Genomic DNA, 27,875 nt, shown 5'->3' with positions numbered 1-27,875 from the left:
AAAAGCAAAGTGTACCTTCAACAGAAACGAGTTGATCCATTTGGTGAATGTCTTCTTCTGTATATGCAGACGTTCCTCCTGCAGGGCCTTAATACGGCCCTGCTCAAACCTCAGTGTATCTTCTCTCTGAGTCATTCTCTTCTGTATATCAGTACCACCCCTGAATTTGTCGACTCTGGACGGTGGATAGTTTGGCGTGTAGTCGAGGATGTAGCTCCTTGTTTGGGGTGCGGTGCCAAGCCCAACACCGGGCACATACTGCGCCCCTGAAACCAAACATTTCACCAAAATTAGACACGCTTTAAACACAGCACCTTATTTGGAAAGGTTTTAGAAACACTAGTAACGGAAATGGAAATTTCTGTTTTCTTTCGAACGCGATGTTTCGTAGGAATACTAGGGGAATTTCTAAACAGTTCTATTTTAGTTGCAATATTGGTAAAATATAAAGCTTTCCTATAAGTAGAGCACTGAAAATCATAACGGTGTGAAGAGTAAGTTATTATTATACAAATTTCGCTAAATTTTTCAAATCACAAAATTAGAAACAGAATATTCACAAGCGTGAGGTTGTAATTTAGTTAGTTATGGAACTTGTATAATACTCGACAGAATGATTCTATCAAGAATTGAAATATGTGACTAAATTCAAGTTCTCATAATTTGGCTTATATTACGCTATAATTCCCAGTCCACAAGAAAGTATGATACTATTTCTTTCATAAGTAAATAAGAATTTGAATTTTTAATATCAGGCATTACAGTAATATTTAACTTAAAAATAGGAAATTATTTTTTTAATTCAAATATTACACATAAAGTACTTGTGTTCCAGATGTTTAACTTCGCACTAACTCTACAATGAAGGATCAAGAAGAACAATGAGTTCCCTTCCTTTACCTCATTGCACAGTAGAAAGGAAGCAGAGTCCTATTAAATCCCAGTTTTTCCATATACACACTAAACAAGCAATTCAAGTTCGCGTACACATTTATTCGGTTGTTGTTCGGTCCTTATAAGGCGAGAAAAAATTTATGACACATGCCGACGATAGCAACGATAAACCAGGGACAATAATCTCGTCGAGTCACGAACACTGGTAAAAAACAAAACGGTTCTCTCAGGTAAACGTCGTTCGCGCTTACTCTTTATTTACTTTGCACGCGTTTCGCCACAATGCTGCCCCCTTTTTTCCCCTAGTAACCACACTCGTCCGCCATTGTCCGTGAACGGCGCATTAATTTTGCCGGTAGTTTAATTCATGAAAGTCAGTGAACAAGATTTCTTTTGGAAGGGTAAGATTTAAACCAGAAAATTGAGCATAAAATCAATCATGACGTTTAATTAATGATACAAGATTTTCAAAGATGTTTGAGTTTAGTTCGATTAAAGAAACATTATATGCTAAATAAAATCGGGAATTTATTTTGAATAGGTGTCAATACTTGTTTTAGGGATCACAAATTCGTTTTTATGCTTTTCGATAAAGTTGGGTGAAATTCTTTATTTTGATCGTTAATTTATACGAAAACATGATCGTAAGGCGCAAGGGTTATTTCAAGTTTTTAAATTCTTTAGCAGATTTATGATCTTTTGATCTTTTGATCTCTTGATGTCTTTAGACAACTACGTATCATATAATCCTCGATAACGATTCATCCGATAATTATCTTAGTAAATATGTTATACAAGATAATCCAAAAATAGATGATATAGTTCAAGGATTTTCTCTAAAAGCAAGTTCTAGAATTCTTCTTTAATTTCGTCGTATTTACATTTTTTATCTTCAATATTCTTTACCCTTAAGCATTTTTCTCTACACTGCTCGTTATATCATTTGTACTTTTAATGTTACATTTTGTTCTTCTTCTGACATACATACATTTTCCTCTTATTTCGGATTATTTCTCATATATATATGCATGTGTTACAGATTATTAAAGAGAGATAGAACTATAAGTTAGCAAAAGATCCATACATTTTCAAAAACAGATACTGTTAACTTGCCAATGTAATCAGTAAGCACATTAAAGAACTGATGACAGTCGTCTCAGTGATACGAAATGAAGCGGATAATAAACTCATAATTCGCTAAAAAGGATGGATAAAACGAAAGTTTTTCAAAGATACGAATTATACTTATTACAGTTCAAGGTGTTCAAACTCCAACAGTGTGTTTTATCGTATTGATGTATATCCAATAATCAACTCATATCGCAGAATTATCGTTTGAGAGATTAATCTTTTCAAGTATTTTATATTTTTTCCAAGACGACAAAAAACATTATTACGCAGAAGAATTCAATAAAATAACCCTGACGACTTTCATTAATAACGGATAATTTTCTATTTCTACGACGATGGAAATGATACTTTCACTCTCAGGGAAGATACCTTATCGGAACCTGGCGATAGCTCGTGATTGAAATAGTCGAGCACACTGTGGCACAATTCTCCTTTTACTTCATGTAATTTTATGTTGAATGAATTTTATATAATTTTAACGTTTTAGAACATTTTGACATTTAATAAGATTGTTCAAACACTTTTTTAACGAATTTTTTAAATATTTTTTCTAATCTTTCTGCAGTATTTTTTTAACACTATAGTAAGATACGTAGAAACATTCTTTTTAAGTGAGTTAGAGATAAAACAATGGAAATTTATGGATAATAAAACGACGGAATCCAATTTAAAGACGTAGCTTTCCGGCTGCTAAAACTTCCATTTATTACTCTATGTGCTACTTCAATTAATAAGTATACTGATCTTCAGTTCTAGATACATATGTATTTGGACATTACAATTATCATCTAACAAGTATATAAACTTCCAGTATAGCTTATTATCAATAATACTCTAATTTAAAATTATCTCCAATTCGGAAACACAAATTATTCAACTACCCAAACTATAATATTTTACCAAATGTCCTAATGGACAAATTGTAAAATGATCTATTTAAAAATAAAAAAAAAAAAAAAAAAAAAAAAAAATTATTCAACTGACAACTTATATGAACAAAATTCTAATTTTATTAATTTATTAAATGAATTTTTCTATTTAAACAATCGAGGGAAATAGGAATAGCAAAAGGATTACACATCGTTACCACAAACAATTTATTCCGATTAGTTCACCGAACGACGCTTATTTGAATAGTATTTATATCCTTCATTATTGACGCTATGTATCTAAGCAGTGACTGGAGGAATTACAATTAATTGAGCTCATAACTAAATACGTTCGTGCTGTGATCGTTTATGTCTACATACACAACGCGTGTTGTCGTTAAAAAACATATTCGATAAGAGTGTTCATTATGTTAATGCAATGCTGTCTTGAAATTGATGTCTGACAAAAGAAGTTGATTTTCATTGCAAAACGACTCGCTAATTAATACGAATTCGTCGGTGAAGATATGTTGTTTGTAGACACGTCGCACCTGAGAATTCTTGCACTTCTTTTAGATAACGACAATCGAGAAGTTTAAAGTTAAATATTGGGAAAACGATATTTACACGATACATCATCGGAATATATTGTTTTAAAGATAGTAAGGGCAATATAAAATATAAATGATATACATTATGTTTATCATATGATATGCAGTATATATTCATCATAACTTCACTAGTATGAGTCACTAGTAAAATTTAACCACTTAACTTCCATACATCCTGTTAAACAAGTATACACATAATCCTTCAAATGTAAACCAAATTTAATCTACTTTGAAACACTTGGAACCTAACCTAAAATGTCTATGAAATTAATTAACATCTCTCTACTTAATTATAGTTGAACAACGTCGATATTGCTATAAAAGATATTCTTCCTTCAAAAAATCTAGTAAATACGAACTTCTTGTTTAAATGTAAATCAAGTTTAACGTAACTAACTTTCGTTGAAACTTAACCTAAAGTGTCTACTTAATTTAAACTTAAGTAATATCTATGTTTGTTTTGAAAAATTATTTTTCCCGCAAGAAACTAATTGTAAGGAACTTTTTACTATTCTAAACAACAAGAGAAAACAACAAAAGATGTAGATATTCAAGAGAAGAAAAATGGGAATTATATACGCCAATGAGGAGAAACAGCAACCTCAGTGGTTAGCTCGCGTTCGCACTGAAAAGCGTGCCAATAGACGGCTGCGTGCAAACCGAGAGGGCAATGACAAGCAGGTAACATCGTAGATTTGATTAAAATGCTTAAACTCTGTCTCTGTCTGAAGCTGTCCGTCGCTTTTCTAAGCCGTTGGAAACCATGTAACGCGATTGTAACGCACGCGCGTATATACGCTTGCGGATTCTTCGAGCGTAACGTCTGCAAACACAACTACTTGCACACGTTCCTTGTAGTTTTCAGCAAACCTTACTTCTGAACTTGTCCGAACTAAAATACATATAATGCATGATATTATGATTTTTCTAGGAAATTACACTGAGAATTGAACATAATAATTTTTGGAAAAATTGTTCAGTACTTATACAATAAGTACTTCAATAACGAAGAGAGACTGAACCAGGAAGACTATGGAAGAACTTAAAGTAGTTTGTATAGAATCTAGGGATAAACTATAGAATTTTATGTGTTCCGTAATGTAAGGTTAAAAAGCAGCCATGATGGATTTCACTGTAATAGAATTGTACAGAACAAATGTATGTATTTAGAATTGAAATAGAATGTAACTCGTACAAATATTATTTTTAGTAGATGTGTTTGAATACTTTAAGGCTACTTTTTAAAAAAACTTTTAATTTCTAATTATAATTTTAAAAATATTTAACCTTTTCCGACATGATTCATCTCTAATTCAAACTATAACCAAATCAGTTATTAAATCCTATAAATGCCCTCAAATTACATCAAACAAATCAAACTTCTATATTTAAAAATAAGCTTAAAAGTTGTTTAAACACAAAAAGACAGTGAATCCCGATAGAAAACACGGGTCGATTAAATCGTACGAGCTTAGCTGACGAACAGCTAAATAGTAAACGACACTCAGCGAGCTCTAATTACATGGAATGCGTGACAGGATTTCGATAGATAATCTATCTGTTAAGATAAACTTGCGTAGATATGGCAGTTTCCAAATCGCTCTTCTGCCATGAAAAAACTACCACACCCATAATCCCTTTCGATAAAAAGATACAGAGATTTTAACCTATCAACGCCTAATCCTATTTAATGGCTTCTAATCAAGAACTTCGTTAGAAACTCAAATGTGATCCTTTATCCACGTTTATTGATTCACAAATTAAATTACAACTGGTTAAATTCAACGTACCATAATAATAATTGCCTGACACGGTTGACCCTTTCATTTTTCAATGACCGTTGATCCACTGGTCTGCTTTCATGACTTCTTTCACCAAAGTTAATATTATGAAAAATTGACGAAAATCACGACTCGATATCGAAACGAGGAGACGACGAATGAAGAACGATTGGATGTCTACGAATGGCGACACCGAACTGATTCAGCTGTTAACTCAAGACCACTTTAACTGTCAGGACTCTTATCGCATATCGCGAACATTTTGTGTCCGTTCTTTTATATAATAACGTTAACAATAAATATATGAGTATAGAGCACAATTTTTTTACGAATGTATGCCACTAACAATACGTAAATTTTTATCGTTACTTGTTTTGCAATTGTAAAGTTTCTTGATATATTATCTGTCAAAAGCAAGTGGCCAGATATTATACGTACATATGTTCTTCTGAGCGGGAATGTACCTACCAATGGCGTAGCAATTAAGTTATTGATCGTAATCAAATATATGTAAATTTACATATAAAATTAAAGTTTGTGTTAATAATAATAGCACCTTTTCTAAATTTGGCAATTGTTAAGTAAAGGTAATTTATAATTCGGTTGATCGAATGGTACTGATGGGTGAAATAGGTAATCTCATTTTAAGAAAAGAAGAAAGAAAGAAAGAAAAACGCAAGAGGACAGAAAAATTGTATCATTATAGTAACTTTCGTAGAAACTAAGATTAAAATATCAAGTAAACTAGAAACAATGTCGATAATAATAGAGTAATACAATTATACTTGAATAAAATATGTTTACAAATTCAAATGAATCATAATTTACTCGTAGCATGATTAAGCATGCATCGTTTTCAAGTTGATTAGATGATCGTTTGTACATAAACTACGATGCAATTATGCAGTCGAGCACGAACCGTGACGTTTTCATAGGGACGCGGGCTATGTAATGTGTACGTTAGAATGAATTTACATAAATTAAACGTACGTTGTATGACCGTGATAGAAGAGACGATCATTTTTTAACAAAGTACTAGCGGGTGTAATTCATAACTTTTTAATTCAAACTTTCGTGTGTCAGCTTCTCTTTGGTTTCGGCCGTGAAACAAATTTTTAATAGTTTAAGAGTGGTTTAAGATTTTAATTCTCCCAAAATTTAAACAAATGGTTATTCTCTATGCGATAGAAATGTATTTTGCTACCAGAAATTTGTAGTTTTTATAGAGTAAACATCTGTCAAATTAAATTTAATGCTTGCTGTACAGCCATTTAAGTCTAGTCGAAGGTCTGATGTCACGAGGTAGAGACACGTACGATAAATAAATTTTTATGGCATTAGCATATCGTCATCTAGTGATGTAACGTCTTCAAACATAAAGAATTATTGAAATGTTCTTCACTGTGACAAGAAATGAGAGATCGTTTCTAAAACTCGATAAATACACTGAAAAGAACGAATTGTTTGATTGCTTAGTTTCAATCGTGTGAAATAGCAGTAACTTTGAAATATTATCATGAATTTGGTGCTTTTACTTGTTAAATTTTTAATATTATTATGGAATCTGTCAACATCTACCAACAATGTCAACATGCATTTATGTCTTCGATATCTGTCAACAGCTTTAACGTTGGTCAACATTTAGGCTTGTTAACATCTTTCAATATCATCAGCTTTTAAACATTTGTCAATACGTATTACTAGTAAGTCAACATTTATAAATATCCTCAACTTTTGTCGAGTCCATTGAATATATATACTTTACGGCTATCAACATTTAATAGTATTTTGAAAATTCATTCCATGAAATAAATAATGTAAAATATAACTTGTATGAAATAAAATTCATACGTTGAAATAAGTCATTTCATATAAAATAGCTTTTCAAATATCGCGATAATTTATTTTCGATACAAATTTTAATTACCAATATCGAATATCATTATTACATGGCAAACGCCTTGTGACTTGTGTGACTTGTTCTGGCGATTATCTGATAGAAGTGACGATGACGTTATGACTTATAAATCCATGTCACTACTACTTCTTTCTTTTTTTGATAACGCCGATACTCAACATATTTGATAGAGAAACAAGAAATACACAGTCATACAAAAATATTTGCAACTTCGTTGGTACTATGAAGACTGGTGACGCGACACTAGCGCTATATGGCTGTTAACTATTTACTGGCGCACACCATTTATTCATCCAATTTTAAGTTTCTTTAATTATTCATTGATTCTATCTTTTTATGTTTCAAATATTCAAATTTATTGAATTTCTCCATAAACATAACAAAAATTATATTTCGTTATTTCGTGGCGTGAACGTTACGCCCGATGCTAGTACATATGATACTTATAGTATATTATTTCATGGAATCATTTATTTATATTCGCTTAGTTTCCATTTACTTTCAATTATCCTTCCACACGAGGCATAATAGAAAGTAAAACGAAATCCAAGATAAACCACCCACTAATTTCCGATGCATCGTCAGGATTAATTATACTTACAAATTCTAGAAGGAAATCTATAAAATTACTTAATTACTTCCTTCTTGATGTTTACAACGTCAATTTTCATTTGCTTTAGATTTCATCGTTCAGCTTCGACTGAAATAGCCAGCGTATAAGCTCGTTTATTCGGACAGCAAATAGGAAGTTCGAGATTCGCCCGGAAGCACGCTACATGCACCTCGACACAGCTACAGAAACACCTCAATGATTTGCAGCATCGTCTATAGATAAGAATCAATGATTTTTCGACATTGGTTCTAGATATAAGATGTATCAAAAAGCAATTTCTTATCTCAAAACTGAAAAAAACAATCGATTACATATTTTTTATATTACGAAGATTATTTGTACTTCTTCATACGCAATAATTCGTCCATTCTTATCATTTTTACATTGTACCAATCTTGTCCATTTGTCAGTTAAGAAAACATAGACTATCCAGACCAAGAATAATCGAAAACTTTTAAAAGGGCTTTTTAAATAAGTAATTTAAAATGAATCAGAAGAAAACGAAGAATGAATCGAAGATGAAGCGTTCGACGAACTTGGAAGATGGTCGATCGCTGCCAGGAAGTACGAAATTGCCCCGGAAATGCGTCGTACGCAACGACGGGGCAGGGAAGACCGTGGCAAAGAAGACCAGGTGAAATCTGAACCGTATTATTATCGAGACTCGTCCTGACTCACCTCGAAAAGTGCGACCAACACACTATTGACACTGATAACTTAAACCTAGACAAATATTCATCTGGTGTATTATACACGCGCTCGCAACCAAAGGAGATGAAATGTAGAATGTGACAAGCTGTACCAAGTTCAAACGATATGACGACATGTCTATATTTGGCCACCCACTGACATTACCAACGACAACGATCCGCTCCTGCAACCCTATACTTTTCAATGGCACTTGTTGCTAGCCGTCTACCATTTTGACCGTGAATTTAGTAGTTCAGGATCGTTATGTAGGTTATCTGATGGAATATTCCAACACTCAATCTTTTTCTAACTTATTTGTAATGGTATGAATAGAACATGTAAGTTGTTTCCACATTTGAGGTTAGTTGTTTTGAAAAATAAAGTCCCTAGACATTGTATATCTACATCGTGTTAGATCGAGAAGTTGTCGGATAATGTTTGTAACTTATTCGTAGTAGTACGTTGTTTTCAATGTTGTTTTCACTTGGAATCAGTTGTTTCAAAAAATATCTCTGGGTGATCGAATCAGTGTATGTTTATCTTATGCTAAATTGAAGAGTTGTGTGATAAAATGAGTAATATGAGTATAATTGGAGTTTATAGTCAACTCAATGTCATTTCCAGGGATTTAAATACAGTATGAAGCTAGTAATAGCTAGGAATGTAGCATCTTTTCTTCCTTGCGGAGGCATACGATTACAAATATAATTTTTAAAATATTCTATGCTAAATTAAGTATAAGTATAAGAATTATATGTATGTAATTCTTCTTTTACTATACAGTAATATGTTGTGAAAGAATCAGAGTTCCGTAGAGAAAACATTTAACGAGCAGGAAGTAATATAATCTTTACGATATACCATAAGCGAGCCCTTCATTCAGTTGTTCCGTATAACAGTTCCTTACAGGAAGTGTTTCTTTATTAAAGGAAGTAGAACAATGATGTTACTATGTGAATGAACGTAAGACACCAAATACACAATACGCACGAAAATTACAGAGTATTGCTAAAAAATGTTCTCAGAAGAAACGAATCTCATAATCTCTAACTAAATTCAATGTTTTATCTAATATGGTAGTAATTTTTTGAACTCAATGTTGACAGTCTTTTATAAGTTTCTTTCCGCTCACGTAAGAGACAAACACGTTGTTTGACGTAATTCAATTTTAATTTAAATATGATATCACTTCTTGAAATAACTTTTATGGTTCCAATCTCGTTATATGTTACTACAACTGAGTCATATTTACTGATAAGCCAACAGTTGGGATAAAATGCAATTTGATTACTCTAGTTTGCATAACTGTTTTGAAATTATGTGGCTGGAATTTATTTTCATCGTTTACATCATAGCTAATTAGCGAGATCACTATAATCTTGATTATAAGACGATTAGTTCTATTCCTATTATTTTTATTTCAGGCAGTTAAGATACAATTATTTCCCAGCTTGCATTTAAAATACTGACAATTTTCCGCGTAGATTAAAGCAAGCAATAAGAGTGCAGCTAATATTTACATAATTGCGAAATGTTCCATCGCGAACGAGCTGTAATTTATTTAGCCGCTTGGCAGTTCGTTAATCCAGATGACATCACTGGTTTCTCAGAAGTTTACACATGTTGCCGACATTTAATTTCAATTTCACGGCGTCATTACACGCCGCAAGCTCAATAGAAATGCCATCACGATGTCTGACGAAGTGCAATGGAAGATTCTTTCCGGTTTATTTCGTCCCTCTTGCTTGAATCATCGTCAATTGTAATACGTGCACCGTACATAATTTTAAAAATCCAAGATCTTGGGAATCCAAAAATTACAAAATTTAAGTACCCAAATATTTGATTATTCAAGGATTTGAAACTTCTAAAATTTCAGTATTTGAAAATTTGAAAATTCTGAAATTTAAATATTTGAAAATTTGAAAATTCTGAAATTTAAATATTTGAAAATTTGAAAATTTTGAAATTTAAATATTTGAAAATTTGAAAATTCTGAAATTTAAATATTTGAAAATTTGAAAATTCTGAAATTTAAATATTTGAAAATTTGAAAATTCTAAAATTTCAGTATTTGAAAATTTGAAAATTCTAAAATTTAAATATTTGAATATTCTGAAATTTAAATATTTGAAAATTTGAAAATTCTAAAATTTAAATATTTGAAAATTTGAAAATTCTAAAATTTAAATATTTGAAAATTTGAAAATTCTAAAATTTCAATATTTGAAAATTTGAAAATTCTAAAATTTGAGTATTTGAAAATTTGAAAATTCGTCAATTCGAAGCTGAAATGAACCGCGCTATATTTTTGCAACATTTGAGACCCTTTTCATGAAAAATTGCAGTACAGAGTCATAACGTTTACACAATGACCCATTTGTAACAAACTGTTCTAGTTCTTGCTCAGTTAAGAAACAACTACCTCGCTGTTAGCCACAAGAAAATGGTTATTACGATAATTATGGAAAGAGAATAATAATTTTACATGATCTTCCACACAATGTCATTGACATTTACAATCAAATAAAAGAAAGAGCCATATTACATTTTCAATTCCATAGGTTGAACTAATAACAGCTTATCTTTCGAAAAGTTTGTTCAAGGAACACCCTTAATTGCAAGACGTTAGTGAGTCATTCGGTTTCCTGCGGACGTTAATTGTTAAATTATAACTTTCACGGAACAGATTGGGCAACTTGTTACATTACGTAATTATCTGTGTTCTCGATCTCGAGAGATGAGGAAAAAGATAAACCAATGTTTCAGAAATTGTTCGCGCGAATTCTTCACTGGCTGTCTTTAGGATCAAAAGATTGACGAACTCTATCATGAAACTCCATATCCATTAACTAAGACAATTGAATATTTCACTTTACCTTATTTCAGTTTAACAGACTATATTATTTCACCTAACCTGAACTAAATTTCAAAGAAACATTTTATACAATGTATAACAATTTTTGCTTCACCTGCTATACTAAAATACATATGTTAGCATCTCTGGAAATTTTCCACTTATCCGCTATGTTTCCTACATCCCACGCTGTATACGGTATATTACAACTTGCAGATCGGTCTACCTGTGTATTATCGAGAATGTGGCCGAACGGAACGTGTTATTTCATAGAAAATGGGCATACGTGCATCATTTAGTCGGGAACATCACTGTGACTCGCGTTTCTGATCTACGCAACAACGTGGCTTGCGGTCCCTTTTGTAACTATCGCGTAAACTCCCACGTGCCACATTAGGCCACCTTTCATTCTCGAGTTAGAGGCACGAATTCACCGAAGAATTTACGTCGCTGGTATACGAATACAATAGACTAGAATTATCCAGACGCGTTTCGATATGAATTTCAATGAGCCGCCTTATCGAACAGAAGCTGTCGACGCTCCGATATAGGGTGTCTCCCCATTTTATTGATGAAAAGCGACTTAAAGTAGAGTTACTATTTATGTGCGAAGTCTTTTATGTGCAATATCTTTAATATTTTTTATTGAGAAATAAAAGACGTTGCCAATGAAATGTTTGTAAGTAAATCATGGTATCTTGAATAAAGAGAGATAGAAGGATAGAATGAAAGATGGAAGGGAGAGGAGAAAAGTGTCTTTCATAAGAATCTGCTAAAGCCAGAGGACTCATCAGTTATGCTAACTTAGAAAGCATGTGCCCGTGACATAGACACCCTGATAAGGAAGTTGAGAAGTGATACATATTTACAATTACCGATAAATAGAAGAGAAAGTACTAGCGAGAAAGTGTTGTACGTCGACGTAATACGAAAGTGTAGGTAGCCATCTGGTGGCAGATTTGGGAGTGTCTCTACATGTTCTTTCCCTTCCAGTTGGTTAAATAACGTTTAGAGTGGGAATTCAAATATAACAGTGTTGTAAAAATAATTAAATTTCGTCAAAGTGAAAGTTGTTCAGGTATTAGAAAAGAAAGAGAGAACAGAAAGTGAGTTAAAGTTTTAAAATAACTACTTAATTTGCTTTGATTTTCATTGACAGATTCAAGTAGTTGGAACGAGGTTAGATGACATAACCTATAAGTTAGCGGTTTATTAATTAATAAAATAATACAATTTTAACATTTATAGACAATTGTAAGAATATATATATAGAAGAATATATCATCCAATTGTTTAAATATTTGAAACGAATTTATTCCATTTTTTGTTACTCATATAATTTGTTTACTTTTTCGTTAATTATTTTAAAACTACGAATACTCTTAAGCGGAAATCACTTGCTAACAAAAATTTTTAGATTTATTAATTTCAATTATAAATCCCTCTTGAAATATAAATTAAAAGCTCATTTCTTCTAATTGACTGTATTCATAGTTGATCCAACAGAGTGATTCTTCAATATATCATAAATATCACACTGCTAGTGTGATTAATCAATATGCTGCAAATAGGAATGCTACAAGTAGGTCAATAGTATTTAAACTTAACAACTGTTTTTATTTGAATTGTGCTGTGTTTCTTTGATATTTGACATTTACAGACATGTCAGGTAAAAGGAAAAAAGTGACTGTAACCATAGCAAAAAAGTTGAAAGCTTTGTACAGGATTGATAAAGGTGAGCCATTGAGAAGTATTGCTATTGATTTAGGAGTAGGAATATCTACTGTTTCTGATTGGAAAAAAAACAGAAAGGAGATTGAAGATTTTTGTGCCAAGATGGTTTCTAGGGATAGCTTAGGCAACAGAGGAACAATTAAAAAAGCAAAGAACGTAACACTGGATGATGCACTGTATATGTGGTATATTCAAGAACTTGAAAATGGTATTCCTATGTCAGGACCTATCCTTAGAAAAAAAGCTCTGAGTCTTAATAAAAAGTTAGGTGGTGATCCTACTTTCACAGCAAGTGTAGGATGGTTAGGAAGATGGAAAGCTCGACATGGTATAAAACTAACCCTCTGTAGTCAAAGTTTACTGGAGGATGCTGTCACTAATGACAATTCACATCGATTATTATTAGAAGATGATATTGTGAGTGCGCGTTTATCCACTCAAGATGAAGATGACATCCAAGACTCTTTTATTGATAAATGTCATCAAGAAGAAACAGATGTCAACCACCTAGAAGCAACAACAATGCTAGAAAAATTGATAACTTATTTTGAACAGCAAAATGACACCTTAGAGAATGATTTAATGACTCTAAAACATTTACACAATCGTGTATCAAAAAAATATTTGCTGACTCTAAAATAGGAAACGACTGTTTTGTAAAATAATACTCTCGGTGTATAATTATTGTATATGTCTTTCTATTATACAATTTTGTAGTGTAAATAAATTTTGCAAATATATATTTTTTTACTCTTGACCTACTGAGAATTATACATTGAATATTACATTAGTTCTCATGAATATATTTAGTTCACTCTTCTCTGACAAGTTTATAGATGTTTATTATAGAAGTAATCACTTATCAAATTTTATATTTATTTTAAAATATGTAGAAAGGATACTTTTATCAGGTAAGTGTCATTTCTTAAATCTTCAATTCAAAGAATTCAAACGCTATCATGTCAATTTCTATGAAAAAATATAAAGAGATTGTATTAAATGATAAAAAGTAAAATAATTTAGATCGAAGCTAAGTAACAAGGATTTATATTTCTCCCCAAACCAGTAGCGCTCTCTCAATCATAAAATGGCACGTCAATTAACCCACTTTTTCTCTACTACATTCTTCGTCTGTAATAATAACAAGTAATTGAAAAGAAAGCATAATTAAATAGTTATTAACTATATTCTGTACTCAGCGAACTTAATCACTTTTCGGATAATCGAGCCATTTTCAATCAGCCAATTGATTTACCTCACCTAGTCCAATTACTTTTTCAATGACTATCTAGTCGGCTCGATAACTTAAAATAAGACGTTAGGGTGAATATCCTCCTGAATATTTTTTTATCACGCATTCCATCGTATCGTCTAGACTCTAGATCGAACGTTGAAACCCGAGAATCTCGATGGAATCGTGGTGATTCCAGTTTCTGCTCCGTCGCTCTGATTCGCTCGGCGAATTTCCAAGAAGTCTGCCTATGCCTCTCTAACGGGCCATTGAATTTCAGCAAAATTGCGTTGCGCATACTTCGTGATGGTGGAAAAGCCCACGATCGACAGAATTCACCGTTAGATTATGAAGATGTTGCAGATTTTTGTACCCTCTTGAGCGGAAACCGAAACGGACCATTACATCACTGCTATGCGAGAAAAATTTCCGTTGTATAAATTGCTTCCTGTAAGAATTTGTATACCTTTTCCTGTCAATATTCTTTGATACTTCTTTTTTCATCTTCTTTTTTCTTTTTTTTTTTTAATGGAGGTGTCCTATAATATGTACTGAATCAAGTGCCTACTCAAGGTCAGTGGAAAATGACCTTCACTTTTTCCCTTGCACTGCATATTTTAATAATGAAACTACTGAAACCTTAATTTGGGTATTGTGACTATTGATATATTTGTATAAATGAATATATTAATAATCTAATAATAATCTAGGCAATTTTGCAGGTTACCGACTTGTCCCGTCGTAAAAAGAAGCTACAGTCAAAATAGGGAAAAATTATGAGATTGCGTAATTATCATAATCTATTATCTTCAATATAAAATATTTAAATATATTCAAAGTATCCAGTTGATAATTTAAAAGAAGATTCATAAAAGATGGTTGCCTTGAGAGACTCTGCAGATGTTGGAATGTTCTCACCATGCGACACTTGTACTTAAAAGAGGGCTATATACATGCTTATATATCGATAGCATGAAGTGGAGTTTTTTCAGTGCACTGTGAACGAGCTGTTAAATACAGCGTGAAGACACCATTAAATGGGAACAGGAATGAAATGCTCGTAAAGTGAAATGATCGGTGAAAAGTGAAATGAGACCCTATCAGTATAATTTTTCTGTTTGATCATAGGAGAAGACGCATCGAATGATAATGAATCGTTTCACCGAGTTGAGTGGTGAAATTCGAATGAGGTCGATGACCAAAATGATACGCTTTTTACCTTGTCTAATGAAAGATAACGAGACTCAATTCAAATCCAAGATAGACATTCTAGAAAATAGAAAATGAAATGCAACGATATGAAAATGTGATAGGAAAGTCGGAAAAATTTATGGCTGTATCATATAATAGTATTTTCATCGTTCCTTTTGCATTCTTTCGAATTTACGGTCGAGAATAGGCATTGAATAATGATTTCACGCTACCAGGTCAGAGATAGCGTTGCAGCAAGCCAATTGAAAACAATTTATTCCTTTATCTTATCGTCATTCCTGCATTAATTACACGGAATGTTAAACGGTACAGATTTCTATTCACAGACGCCTATTCACTTGTTCATATTTCCCTTTCAATCTCCTTTTATTATTATTTTCATATTTATTTTCATAGTAATGATATTTGCACTATTTGTTTGATAACTCTTCATTAATCTTCTTCACATACCAATACAGTAGTGTTTGATTCGATTGAAATAAAAATTTTGCCAAAAATGAAGAGTCAATGTTTCTTAAAGTGGCTATAACTCGAATTATGTACATATCTAGTCAGCTGATTTTAAATGTTAATGTATTCTGCCGATTGTTTATAGGAACACAGTCTTAGTAGAAGAATTCGTTTTACCATCAGAATTATGACCAATGACTAAGATATAAAGTTTGTAAAGATATACAATATAAAGAGAAAAAATATTATCCATATACATATATACTTTGCAAAATAGACATCCAAATCCTTCAAAATACACGGCTATAATTTATAAAATTTTTACAGAAACCAGAAATTGATCATTTTAATTATTCCGGTTAATTTTTATGCAAAACTTTGCCATATACGTGTTTTCTTTTTTTTCTTTTTTTAGTAAGTGTGATAATCTGCAAAAATTTGGCCGTTAATTTTTTAAACGCTCTTCATTGCATTCGACAATGATTCCCGTAGTGACGTCAGAGGCGTGTAGAAAGTTGACAAGAAAAATCTACATTCCTGCATGCGTTCTGGCAGTTTTACATTCACCGTCGCGACGTGGCCGTCTACTAGAAGAATCCGACCGCGTGTACGCGCCAGATAAAACTCCGTTCCTTCATATCGTATTCTGTCGACGCGTCTCGACGGGTCACGTATGGGGGACTTACAACTAATTACGCCAATGAGAGATGTCGTTCGAGATGTACGGCCAAAATCTGCCTTTTGTCACTCGTGTCTCCGTTATCCGTATTTTGTAGCAGTCAAAACAACTGAGTGAGAAATGGCAACTTGAAGAAAACTACATGATTTGTACACCAAATTTGAAAGAAACTGTATATACATATGTTCACTGTCAACTGTACATACATGTATATACATTTATTTCATGCATTTTCGTCACGAGCAATTTTTGTTTAAAAATGTACGATAAAAACTTGATAATTAATTAATTTCTATCTATAAGAAGCTTCAAAAGCTATCTGAAATACAACTTATCCTTTCATCCTGGAACAAAAATCGTAACACTATATTTATTCTACGTTTGTACCAAAAACTTTAGCTTAAAACGCTTAAAATAAAAATTATAAAAAGTTCGGAAATTAATTGAATTCCATTTGTAAGAAGATTCAAAAGCAAGTCAACATATAATTTATGTTTTCGTTTTAGAGCACGAAGCAGGAGCCATTACTGTCCTACATTTCTCCATTCATGCATCCTAAATTCCTAGTTTCCCCTAGTTGCGTGGTAAAGCATAAAGACGGCCCCCACCATCGCGTAGTTTGAAACAGGTTGACGGTAATGGCGATAGTCGAGTCGGCACAATAACATTGCACGCGAGAATTTTTTTCCCGTGGTCGTTCGTAAATCCACGATTGACGGAACGCGGGAGTACGCGTTAAGCCTTGAAGTCTGTAACCGGAGTCTTGGTTTGTTCGCTTGCGTCTTGAGTTCCAGGACTCGCCAAGGATCTTTCTCTTCGTCTCTTTCTTTCTTCCTTCTATCTTCCTCGTTTGCTACGAGCGGGCTCAACGAAGAAATGGAAGGAGAAAAGGGGGGACTTTGAGAGCGGTCCAGCAACTCCCCCAGAAAACGTGTATGTGCGCGCGCGCACGCATGAGAGACGTATATACGTTTCGTTGTTAATACTCTAACTAACGTTGGATAGCGATGGGAATGATTATCGTATTTTACTCATTGTTTGGCATTCATAGATTCGTTATATGTATATAAATTTGAAAATTAATTATATAATCTACATTATTAGTACTGCATGAAGAAGATGAAGTGTCAATATATAATTTATTATGTATTTGACTTGGAAACTGACTTGTAAGCAAATCCTGCATAACACTGTGTATAGATATATATATAGGATTTATATATGATCGTCATATTTTATGGCCTTTCAAATATTCTCCATATTGATAGCTTTTATGTGTTTTATGTTTTAAATGTTTACAAGTTATGTTTGACAAAATGTAAGTATTTAACAGGGACGACCTTGAAACGACTTTGAGCGGAAGAATCCTTGAACAAGTGTGCTCACCGGACGATACTGAATCTGTAACGCGTGTTTACATTTGCATATTAATGAGCTTCCAAACCGGATATTTTTAGGTTCTACTTTAATTATATCGGCTGGTGTCACGCGAACATGATGTTTTGGAAGCAATGTTTCTTTCAATCTGATAATTCCTCTCGGCGTTATCTCATGAATTACGCATCTCTATTTAAAAATTTACATCACTCCATAATCTCTATTATACAGCGTTTTTTCTCATCAAACATGTCACAACATTTCTATTATAATTATAACAAACAATATTTATGTATTAATATCTTATCAAGCAGTAAGGTCCCCACGGTTACATAATCTAACATAATACATTTTGTCAGTCAGAAAGTCTATCAGTTCTACAGGGTGTTACATTATACATGGTATAATTGGGCGGAAGGCAAAAATAAGTCAATATATACATTAAAAATACATACTCTGTTTAAATACTGCATTTCAAACAAATTTTGCATATTTATAAAAAGTTAACGTCGAATAAACTCAACAAATTACCAGGCATCGATTAAAATAAACAATCCTAAATATACCAATTTTCGCGTTACATTTAAAACAAAACCGAAGAAAGGTTACACCCATCGCTGGCTTCACGCACACGACTTTCGCCCATCGGACGAGCATCGAAAGGGACCGCTGGTGGAGGGAACGCGAAAAGTACGATTGGTGGGGGGAAGAAAAACGACTCCCAAGAGAGGGACGCAACGATAGGGAGGAAGTGAGAAAGACAGAAAAAAACGACATCCATTGAGAATTACGGTATTCGTCGAGTAGTGAGTAGAGGAACGGACAGAGTGTTGGAGGGGCTCATTAGAAACTCGAGGCAGTACGGCGCGGCGGCGCGCGCGTAATATTATTTCCTCGTGGAACACAGGGGCTAAGGCTGATCAAATGCCGGGTACCGTTCGGGAAAGGATCGAAGTCCGCTCCAATTTCACGTGCAACGACGCCAGCGCCCCGTTATGATCGCTTCGCTTCCAACAGAGAGAAACTTGTTCCGACCGCGGAGGGAAAAGGAAAATCTCCACCGGTCTTTACGCTCCCTTATGCATACATACGTACGCAAGCGCGCGCGCGCGGTTTTCCAGCTGTCCATCGAGCGACCTTTGCAAACGACCAGTTCTCCTCCGCAAGGAATTCTGACCTCGTAACGGAATGACTCTACGCACAAGCTATTAGACACGGGAATACGGGGACGTAAGATATCGTCACAAGGGGAAAGCTATTGCGGGACGGGTATCAAAGTGGACTCTACTTTGGGATGCAAGAATGGAGTTAGGGCAATCAGATCTTTTTTATATAAAATGCACGGATTGTTTATTATTTTATATTATATCATAGTGGAGGATAAAAGAAAGTTTAAAGAATACAAAAGACAGAACAATTTTAGAAAAAAGATTTATAATTGATCGAAACAATAAAATTATGAACAGATATAGATAATATAGATGACTGTTACGAAATATTTAGTACAGCAAAGTTATTACACATAAATATGAACTTTTAAATTTTCTTTTTCAGATTGTATTACTATATTTCTAAAATTGATCAAGCTGTGGTAAATTTTGTGAATCGTTGCCATTAACGCATAATTTAATACTTGTCAAACACTTGGCTAGGTGTGATGTCAACAAGATTGGGGTTATGAATGGTAAAAGTGTCAAATGATACAGTATATTCATATCAAAATATCTCCTTACTAATTCACTTTATAAATCCTAACTCTACTAGCATTTCAGACATCGGTATTAATTTGTTAATGATATGGAGCATGTGTAGAAATGCGATTAAACAAAATATGCAATTGATATCATCCTAACCTCTGAATTCATTCCTATCCATAATCTTACGTTCATGTGATAACGTCTTCCAGTGGGTGGAATGGCGATGATGATCGTTAAAATTTGAAATTCGTGGAACGAAAGTGCGCGAAATTTGAAAATACCGCCATTATTTTCTATTGCAGAATTCATGTTCGAGGTAACAAAATGGAATAAAAAGATATTTGATATAGTCGTAGTTCTCAATAAATCAATATCTGATTTTGTTAAGCTGATAATACTTATACCAATAAAGTAATAAATGAAGTAATATAGAAGAAAATTATGTACTTTGAAATTAGTAATCAGTTACTAATCAAACAAAATGATGTACACGTATAATGCATCATCACTTAGAGATTACGAAAAAAATTCTTAAGAAATGAGGCTCAATGCGAATGGAATGATGATGATGAATGGTAAAAAATTTAAATTTCTTTCGCACGATTTCCAGGTATCGAATAAGGCCCTTTGTTTCGTTTTAAGCGGTCCTCACGCGATCTTTCTAGTTCCCTTAACCTTGCGTTCTTCGAATTTCTATGTACATATAGATATATTCAATATATATTAAAATCTCGCTCTCGTTTCAAAACACAAGATTTTAGATATTGGTAGAAATATTCTAGCATAAAATTGAAATAACAAATCACACATATTAAAAATGAGTCTTTCATAGCTTCTTCAACCGTGTGATAACTTTTTTAATGATACAAGAACATCACTGGATCGAAAATGACCTAAAGCGCATAGTAGTATTTAATCTCCTAATTAACGAAAGAGAAGCAAACAGAAAATAAAAAGAAATAGCAAAAAGTATTGCGTTTGTATAATATTTTTAAGAGGAATTTAATAAAAGTACCAAAAATGGCAATATAAAGAGAAAGCGCATATTCGAAATAAAAAGAAAACGAATTCAAATTAACGCGACACTCAAAAAGGCTAATCTCGAAAAGATCAAGGATATCCTTTCGATCAATGCGACGAGTTCGCAAAGATCTCGGTGTTATGACGAAAGAAAGCCTTAAAAGAGCAAGAACTTTCGTACACGACTTTTTGCTACTGTTGAAGCGGATCACTGGATCCTTTATATTTTACACGAAATGTCCCACGTGACCCGTCGACCTTTGCGCGCGTAAATTTTCTGTTTGCCGACCAAGCAGTTCGAGGATGATAAACAAACTCGAAATCCTAATCTAACCAGGCAGTATGCAGACTGTTTAGTATTTTTCTTCTCTTTCATTCGTACGAAATCTGGAAAATTTCGTTCTAATATACATACAGTAGTTACAAAAAGTACGTGCACATACCATTATTTTGCAAAGAACCATTTTTTTATCAAGTTAAAGATTCCACATTTCATTTCCGTAGTATTAAATTTTTATAGTCATACTATTGGATGATATGACACTTAATATACTTGAATTTAGTTAATTAGTATACAAATGCTATAATAAATACAGTGGTGTATAAGCACTTTTTGTAGTTACTATATGTACCAATGTAAATCGAATATACATCGGACTAGATCGTTCGATAAGACACACAGTACGATCGATCGTTTCGTGGAAAGGTGACAGGTCCCTTAACTGTAGACATACCTTTTCGACGTGTGTACGAAGCTTATCCAAAACGCAAAAGCACCTGTGTGCTGAATCCGTGAGAACACTCCGTTAAATACACTTCCTAAGCACACTGTATTCACTAAAATGTGCACACTTAGGTTTTTAGTCCGTGGAGTTGTTACAAGAGATCTGATAAACACACGCGCACACGATACAAACTGAGAAACGCACGCTTCAACTTTGTACTAGCGGTAGCGTGTCGCGCGAACCGTACCGACGTCTGCGCCAATGCGTTTGCGGCTTCGAACTCCAAGCGGTTCTTCGGCAATTCCCGCCGCCCTTCCCCTGAAGTTAGTTTCCCCCGGAGTTTCTTTTGGAGCGCCCCACCTCCCGTTTCGATGGGCCCAGCAGTGTTTCAAGAAGATTGCCGAGTAAACCTCGCCATCTATGAACTCACAATGACGCTAGATTTATTCTCTGATGCTAAAGTTGGGCTCGCGCGGAAATTCGACAGATGCAAAGTACACTTTTGCATTTGTAATTAAAAAATAATTTACATACATACAACAAAAGTCAAAGAAATTGAAATTTTTGAATTTTTTAAAATTCCAATTCCTTCGTTTTCTATTTCACCAACGTTATAGCAGAAGTATACTTTCCGCCAGTCCATTTGAAATTTCATCATTCTTGATACATTCAATTCTAACAGAATCTGAATAATATTTTTGAGAATATTTTTAAATTTCTTACTTACTTAAAAAATTGCTTGAAATTATATATTAATATTGACCCAGTGGTCAATGCATGGACTGAGAACAGGATAGATGTGATATTAAATATGCATGTATTAAATAGGACTAGGATTGAGACTTTGTGTGTTACGTTCTGAAATACCGACCTCAAAAAAGACCAAAGTGTTTCTTACGCCCTCTACAATTTATAATATCGCGTTAATTGCAAGCATGGGTGATTGTAATTAGTTCGTTCAAAAGTGGTTCGTTTACCCAGACAAAACTTTCTCGATTAAATAAACTTCCAGTCAATGAATTCATCTATCTGAACGTGAACTATTATTATATGAACGAGAAATCATAAATGTCAAAGAGAATCAGGATAATCTTCATTTATATTTATAAAAAACATAATCGCGAATGCAGCCAATTAGCTCACATTACTTGCTATATAATTCATAATTGATACAATTAGTAATTATATGTCAAATAACAATGAGTCCCAGGTCTAACCGCGAGGAGGTTGCTGCATGTGGAGACCCACCCTGAAAACAAATTTCAATTAAATCTTGAATTAATCGTACAACGCGATATGAGACGCTACTTCGTATTTACATAAATATTTAACCATCTCCATTGTTATGATAATATAGAATAATTGAAGTCTCCTATCTCCTATTTAATTCAATAAACCTACAATAAACCTGTAATAAAGAGAAAGAGAAGGGAGCATCATATGGAATAAATGTACCTTTCAACATCTTCAATACATTTTATGTACCTTGAGGTAACGTTCTAGGGCTCTCCACAGGTCTTACAGAGAGCCCTGGAAAAAACTTAAATTCACTTTAGTTTCATCGAAACTTAAAGTTCTTTATAGACCCTACCTACAAACATTGCAATAAATAGAAAAACGTGAAAAAAATGTTAGCAATGTAGAATGGTCTTTGAGAATTAATAGCGGAACTATCATGAAAAGAGAAATTTCTTTAATTAAAAGTAATTTATTATCATTATTTACTTTACTATTAATTAATGTGTAAATTCTAAAATTTTTATTGCTTTAACATGATTTTATATTAGGAAATAAAACAAACTTGTGCGTGTAAGAACATGTTAGATTTCTATATTTAATAATTAATTGTTGAACAATGGTATATGTTTAGAATTAAGTTATGAAAATTGATAAATTGTTGTAAAATATTATGATAGGTCATCAAAGTAAAAAATGTTCCTAAAAGAATTCCGAAAAATCAATAATTATTACAAATTGAAATATTACGTAGATTTTTTCCCTTTGGGACTCTTGACCGCTGGTCAACTTCATGTTCGGCTATTATAGTAAAATTATATCTATAAAAACAGCCATTATATTGAATTGATAACTTAACATGTGACACAAAAAAAATAAAGCGGTCAAGTGTCCCTATGGTGCCCTTTAACATATAAGGCACGATAAAGGATTGCATGTCATGTCTATCCTGTTCAAATCTGGCATGTTGTAAATTGAACTCGTCTGGAAATAACAAGATTCTATATAAAGTGAAAAACGTTATAAGTATCAATTTAAAAATATTAATTCTTAATCTTATCATTTTTGTGGAAATACTAACATTTAAAAAATCTGTTCGTGTTATCATATAACGTACAAGAAATGATTCATCTTTGTTCCTTCTCTATTTATCTCACAAATCTGTCATTTATAAAAAAAGCTTTGCGTATATCGAGAACACTCAACACATATACTACTACGATATAGACGAGAATTACCACTATACAGTACCGCGTAGTTTTCCCTATTAATCAATCTATTGTGAAATTTGTTATATAATCCACCTATATAAAAAAAATTTATAAAGAAAGAATCATGAAAAAAACAGTAAAAAATGTTAAACTCCCATTTTTAATCGATACAATAATAATAAACTATCATTTCATACATATTTAATAAAATACATCTTAGACAATAATAATTAAGCAATAACATAGTAACTTTAATCAGTTCATCAGAAGCGGTCGTTCGCATCGGTAACATAATCTATCCTCTATTATCAAACGTCTAAATTAATGGTTAGAAAAAGACAAGACACCATCAATATAATAACACGAAAGTCCCTAAATTCACTAACGTTATAACCAACAAGCAGTTACGCTGGTCGGTGGTGGAAATTACGGTATTTGGTTGTGTGTTAAGTTAAGTACAACGATGAATCGCAAAAGATAGTCGGTATTGACGAAAAAAAATACGCGACGTATGTGTTGCGAATGACACCGCGTTCCGTCCTATGATATAATCTTCGCCAGAAACTCGAGGAAAATCTTGTGGCGCTGTATTTCAACAGCTGATCTAACTGGTACAATTCTCCAGACAAAATTCTCGTTTCTAGTCAGCTAGGTGATCCGCGATAAATGATGGCCGGATATGTATTGAAAGTTAAAACGAAATCGGGTCAAAAGGTCGTGAATGGATTGCTGCCGCAGGATAATTTAGGCAAATTACGATCAAAATTAGTTGAGATAACAGGAATACCGGCTGAAGCGCTTCACGTTCTCTGTGGTTTTCCACCGAGGCCAATTAATCTGAACGACGAGACGGGCTCTCTCGAAGCTTGTGGCATCATTTCTGGGGACACCTTGATCGTCGAAGAGAAACCACCACTTTACAATGGGAAACAGAACTCTGAAGATATCGGTCGATCTCATATCGTCGATGAAAAGGGTTTCACGAATACGCCTGGTGTACTAATGAAAAAGGTCGTACCAGCAGATAATTCCTGCTTATTTACCAGCGTTGGTTATGTTCTCAATGGTATACAATATAAATTGCATTAATATATTCGTGCTATATATAAATTACAATATACTGAGAGTATATTTTCAGGCAAAGTTGACCCTAGCTGTGCAGGCTTTATGAGAGAGATTATAGCGAATGCTGTAGCATCAGATCCTGTGGAGTATTCGGAAGCTTTCCTGGGCAGACCAAATCCTGAATATTGTAATTGGATCTTAAAACCAGAATCATGGGGTGGAGCCATTGAATTGTCAATATTATCCAAATTTTATGGATTAGAAATAGCAGTAATAGATAGTATTAATGCTATAATTAATAGATTTGGAGAAGATCAACATTATGCTCAAAGAGTTTTCTTGATATTCGATGGAATCCATTATGATCCTTTATATTTGGAACCACTCGATGTAAGTGTAAACAATTATATACATATACATGTTATTATTAGTTTTGTTCCTCTGGTTTTGACTTTTTAATTCCTATCTGCATGTACAGGGTGGCAGCATTCAAACAATCTTTCCCACAGAGGATGAGAAGATATTATTCGAAGCAGCTGAACTTGCAAAAGAAGTAAAATCTAGTCGTCAATTCACAGACATTCAAAAGTTTATGTTAATATGTAATGATTGTAAGGTCAAACTAAATGGTCAAACGGAGGCTCGACAACACGCCAAGGAGACAGGTCACATGAATTTCGGCGAGGTAGCCGTGTAGCGAATTAAATTGATCCCTTTACAATTATCGATCACTTTTAAGCGGACTGCCGTTTGAGAATCCTACTAAATTCAAGTCTCAAGCAGAATTTTCTACTTAGGCGAGGCTTGTAAGCGGACTAGCAATTTAATATTGATACTTTGTTAATTTAAGATATATGCAGTGCACTATGAGGATTGTTTAGACATGTAATATACACAGATTTTTAATTTTGACTAAAGATCCAAATCTCTAACTAAACGCCAAAATTTATGTAATTACCTTTATTGCAGTACAAAGAACTGTTATTGAACATAGCCAAGTATATTTTATCTACATTGAGTATATTTTTATTTGTATTTTATTTATTAGATTGAAATTTATAAACATTTGAATTTCAAATTGATACAAAATTCTGTTTATTTTATTTAAACTAGTATATACTTAAGATAATTGTGACTATACAAGAAAAAATTAATAATTATTTAGTTATCTAATTTTAATAATTATCTAACTATATAATTTTAATAATTACTTAATTATCTAATTTTACAAGTTATTTTTATTTAAGATGAATTTGTTGATAGTAATAATATGTTAAAGACTATACTCTTTGGCGAGATTAAGAATCTGTGATACTTGGTTAAATTTGCCTAAACGGAATTCATAGCCTTACTGGCAATAAATGTGTTCCGCATATATATATATATATATAAATATATAAAAGGAAGTAATAATATTAAATAAATCATAAAGTTGATTATAAAGCGAAATGGAGTTTCACTTAGTTTCGCTTCTAATGGCAGATCAATTTAGCACCGTTAATAGCGAATTTGATAAGAATAAATTGCAGCTCCCAAGAGGGAAAAACGAAAGAATCTAATGGATCACTGTTAAACACTAAATAACATCACATCTCTATTAATAAAGAAATGTTGCTAGATAAAAAAACGCAAAATGTTATCTTAACAAATTTGATCTCTATTGCGATAGTTTAATTTACAGTCTAAATATGCATATAATATAACAAAAAGATAAAGATGTATAGTTGTATAACAATCCACCAAGCTTATATACATACATGATATATATAATTATATATGTAACATGTATATAAGTATATATAATTATGTATATAACATATATATATATATAATTAGGATATTATAATTATTTTTGTTATTGCGATTTTTAAATGATTAAGCATGCACTGTAAAAAATACAAGTTCCAATCGTAAAAGAGAAAATGAAATTTAATTTTTGTAATAACTATGTACGGTATTTATTAGTTAACTCCGGCACAGAACTTTTCTTTTTTATATTAATAATATAGTTTACTATGTTAACCTTATATCATTAAATAATACACATATATTATGAATGAATTTAATTCAAATTAAAAAATAAGGAAATTCATAACTATTCATCACTCAGGAAATATATTCATGATAGATTTACAGGTTTATATTTATACAGTACATATTTTGTAAGTCCTACCGTTTTGGAGAAGTGAAATAAATCAGCTATTTACATTTCACAACATTTCCAATAATTTTTTCTGCATTTCAAATAACGAAAAGGCACGTTCAAAATGGCCGCCATTTAAAGCTATTATTGAGAAATAGTTTAAATGAGCTTCCTTACGTCCGAAATAAAGTCACTCATAATTTTTTACGAACGATTTATTACTTTCAAATAATAAGAACAGTAATAGTCGTTTAAAATGACTGCTAATTAAAACCGTTATTGACAAGCAATTTGAATAAGTATCTTTTAGTTGCAAATAAAATTACTCACCAAATTTTACAGTCTAAAGATGAATTAACGTAAAATTATCACAATCAACGTTGAATTTATAATTAAAAAAGTAATTAATCTTGTAATAACAAGTTTTGAAATAAACTTGGTAAAAGAACATCCGAAATCTTACGCGCGTCATGTTAATACTAGAATTATTACGCTAGTCAAATTCAATATCTTCCAAAGTTTACAATAAATTTACAACAGTACAATTTTTACAAATTTGAATGATTTCTTACAAAGTAAATTTTTATAAGTAAGTTGTAATAAAAGTTGTATTACTTTAATACAAGCTTGCTTTAATATAAGCTTATATTTACTACTTTAAGGACCATGCATAATATTGCACATAAAATGCAATGTTTAAAGTTGCGCAAACACAACATTATTACAAAACA

At 32.5% G+C, this 27,875-nt stretch overlaps 3 protein-coding genes and 1 long non-coding RNA gene across 10 annotated transcripts in view; 3 read left to right on the top strand and 1 right to left on the bottom strand.

The window, feature by feature from the left end:
- The window catches only part of LOC122570039 (spectrin beta chain, non-erythrocytic 5), a 57,653-nt gene extending 35,867 nt beyond the window's left edge, over positions 1-21,786 (bottom strand). The window contains exons 1-2 of one of the 3 annotated variants that reach the window (XM_043731852.1): positions 21,499-21,786; positions 16-266 (exon numbers count right to left, since the gene is read on the bottom strand). In XM_043731852.1, the coding sequence (XP_043587787.1) occupies positions 16-135 (120 nt within the window). In that variant the 5' untranslated portion in view covers positions 136-266; positions 21,499-21,786. Of the gene's footprint in view, positions 1-15; positions 267-5,295; positions 5,495-21,498 lie in introns of those variants that run through there. The other 2 variants (XM_043731849.1, XM_043731851.1) reach the window with 2 other exon arrangements.
- On the top strand, positions 6,872-8,147 carry LOC122570052. Its single transcript, XR_006317671.1, has 2 exons — positions 6,872-6,989; positions 7,885-8,147. It is a non-coding gene; the product is annotated as an uncharacterized LOC122570052 (long non-coding RNA).
- On the top strand, positions 11,639-13,836 carry LOC122570045 (jerky protein homolog-like). Of its 5 annotated transcripts, XM_043731872.1 has the most exons (4): positions 11,649-12,442; positions 12,524-12,543; positions 12,859-12,946; positions 13,025-13,836. In XM_043731872.1, exon 4 carries the CDS (start codon positions 13,027-13,029, stop codon positions 13,738-13,740), a length of 714 nt encoding a protein of 237 aa, XP_043587807.1. In that variant the 5' UTR covers positions 11,649-12,442; positions 12,524-12,543; positions 12,859-12,946; positions 13,025-13,026; the 3' UTR covers positions 13,741-13,836. The 5 variants fall into 5 exon arrangements, with proteins under 5 accessions (XP_043587808.1, XP_043587807.1, XP_043587806.1 ...); XM_043731873.1 differs by having other exon boundaries at positions 11,639-12,946; positions 13,025-13,426; positions 13,505-13,836; XM_043731871.1 differs by having other exon boundaries at positions 12,524-12,946.
- Positions 21,787-24,373: 2,587 nt separating the features above from the next.
- On the top strand, positions 24,374-27,214 carry LOC122570329 (ubiquitin thioesterase OTU1). Its single transcript, XM_043732486.1, has 3 exons — positions 24,374-25,002; positions 25,075-25,391; positions 25,480-27,214. The coding sequence occupies exons 1-3, from the start codon at positions 24,603-24,605 to the stop codon at positions 25,696-25,698; spliced, it is 936 nt and encodes a 311-aa protein (XP_043588421.1). The 5' UTR covers positions 24,374-24,602; the 3' UTR covers positions 25,699-27,214.
- The last annotated feature ends 661 nt before the right edge of the window (positions 27,215-27,875 follow it).

This window comes from Bombus pyrosoma, linkage group LG8 (genome assembly GCF_014825855.1).
Source record: "Bombus pyrosoma isolate SC7728 linkage group LG8, ASM1482585v1, whole genome shotgun sequence".
In the NCBI taxonomy this organism is placed as follows: Eukaryota; Metazoa; Arthropoda; class Insecta; order Hymenoptera; family Apidae; genus Bombus; species Bombus pyrosoma.
This window is presented reverse-complemented; position numbering and strand designations above follow the sequence as displayed.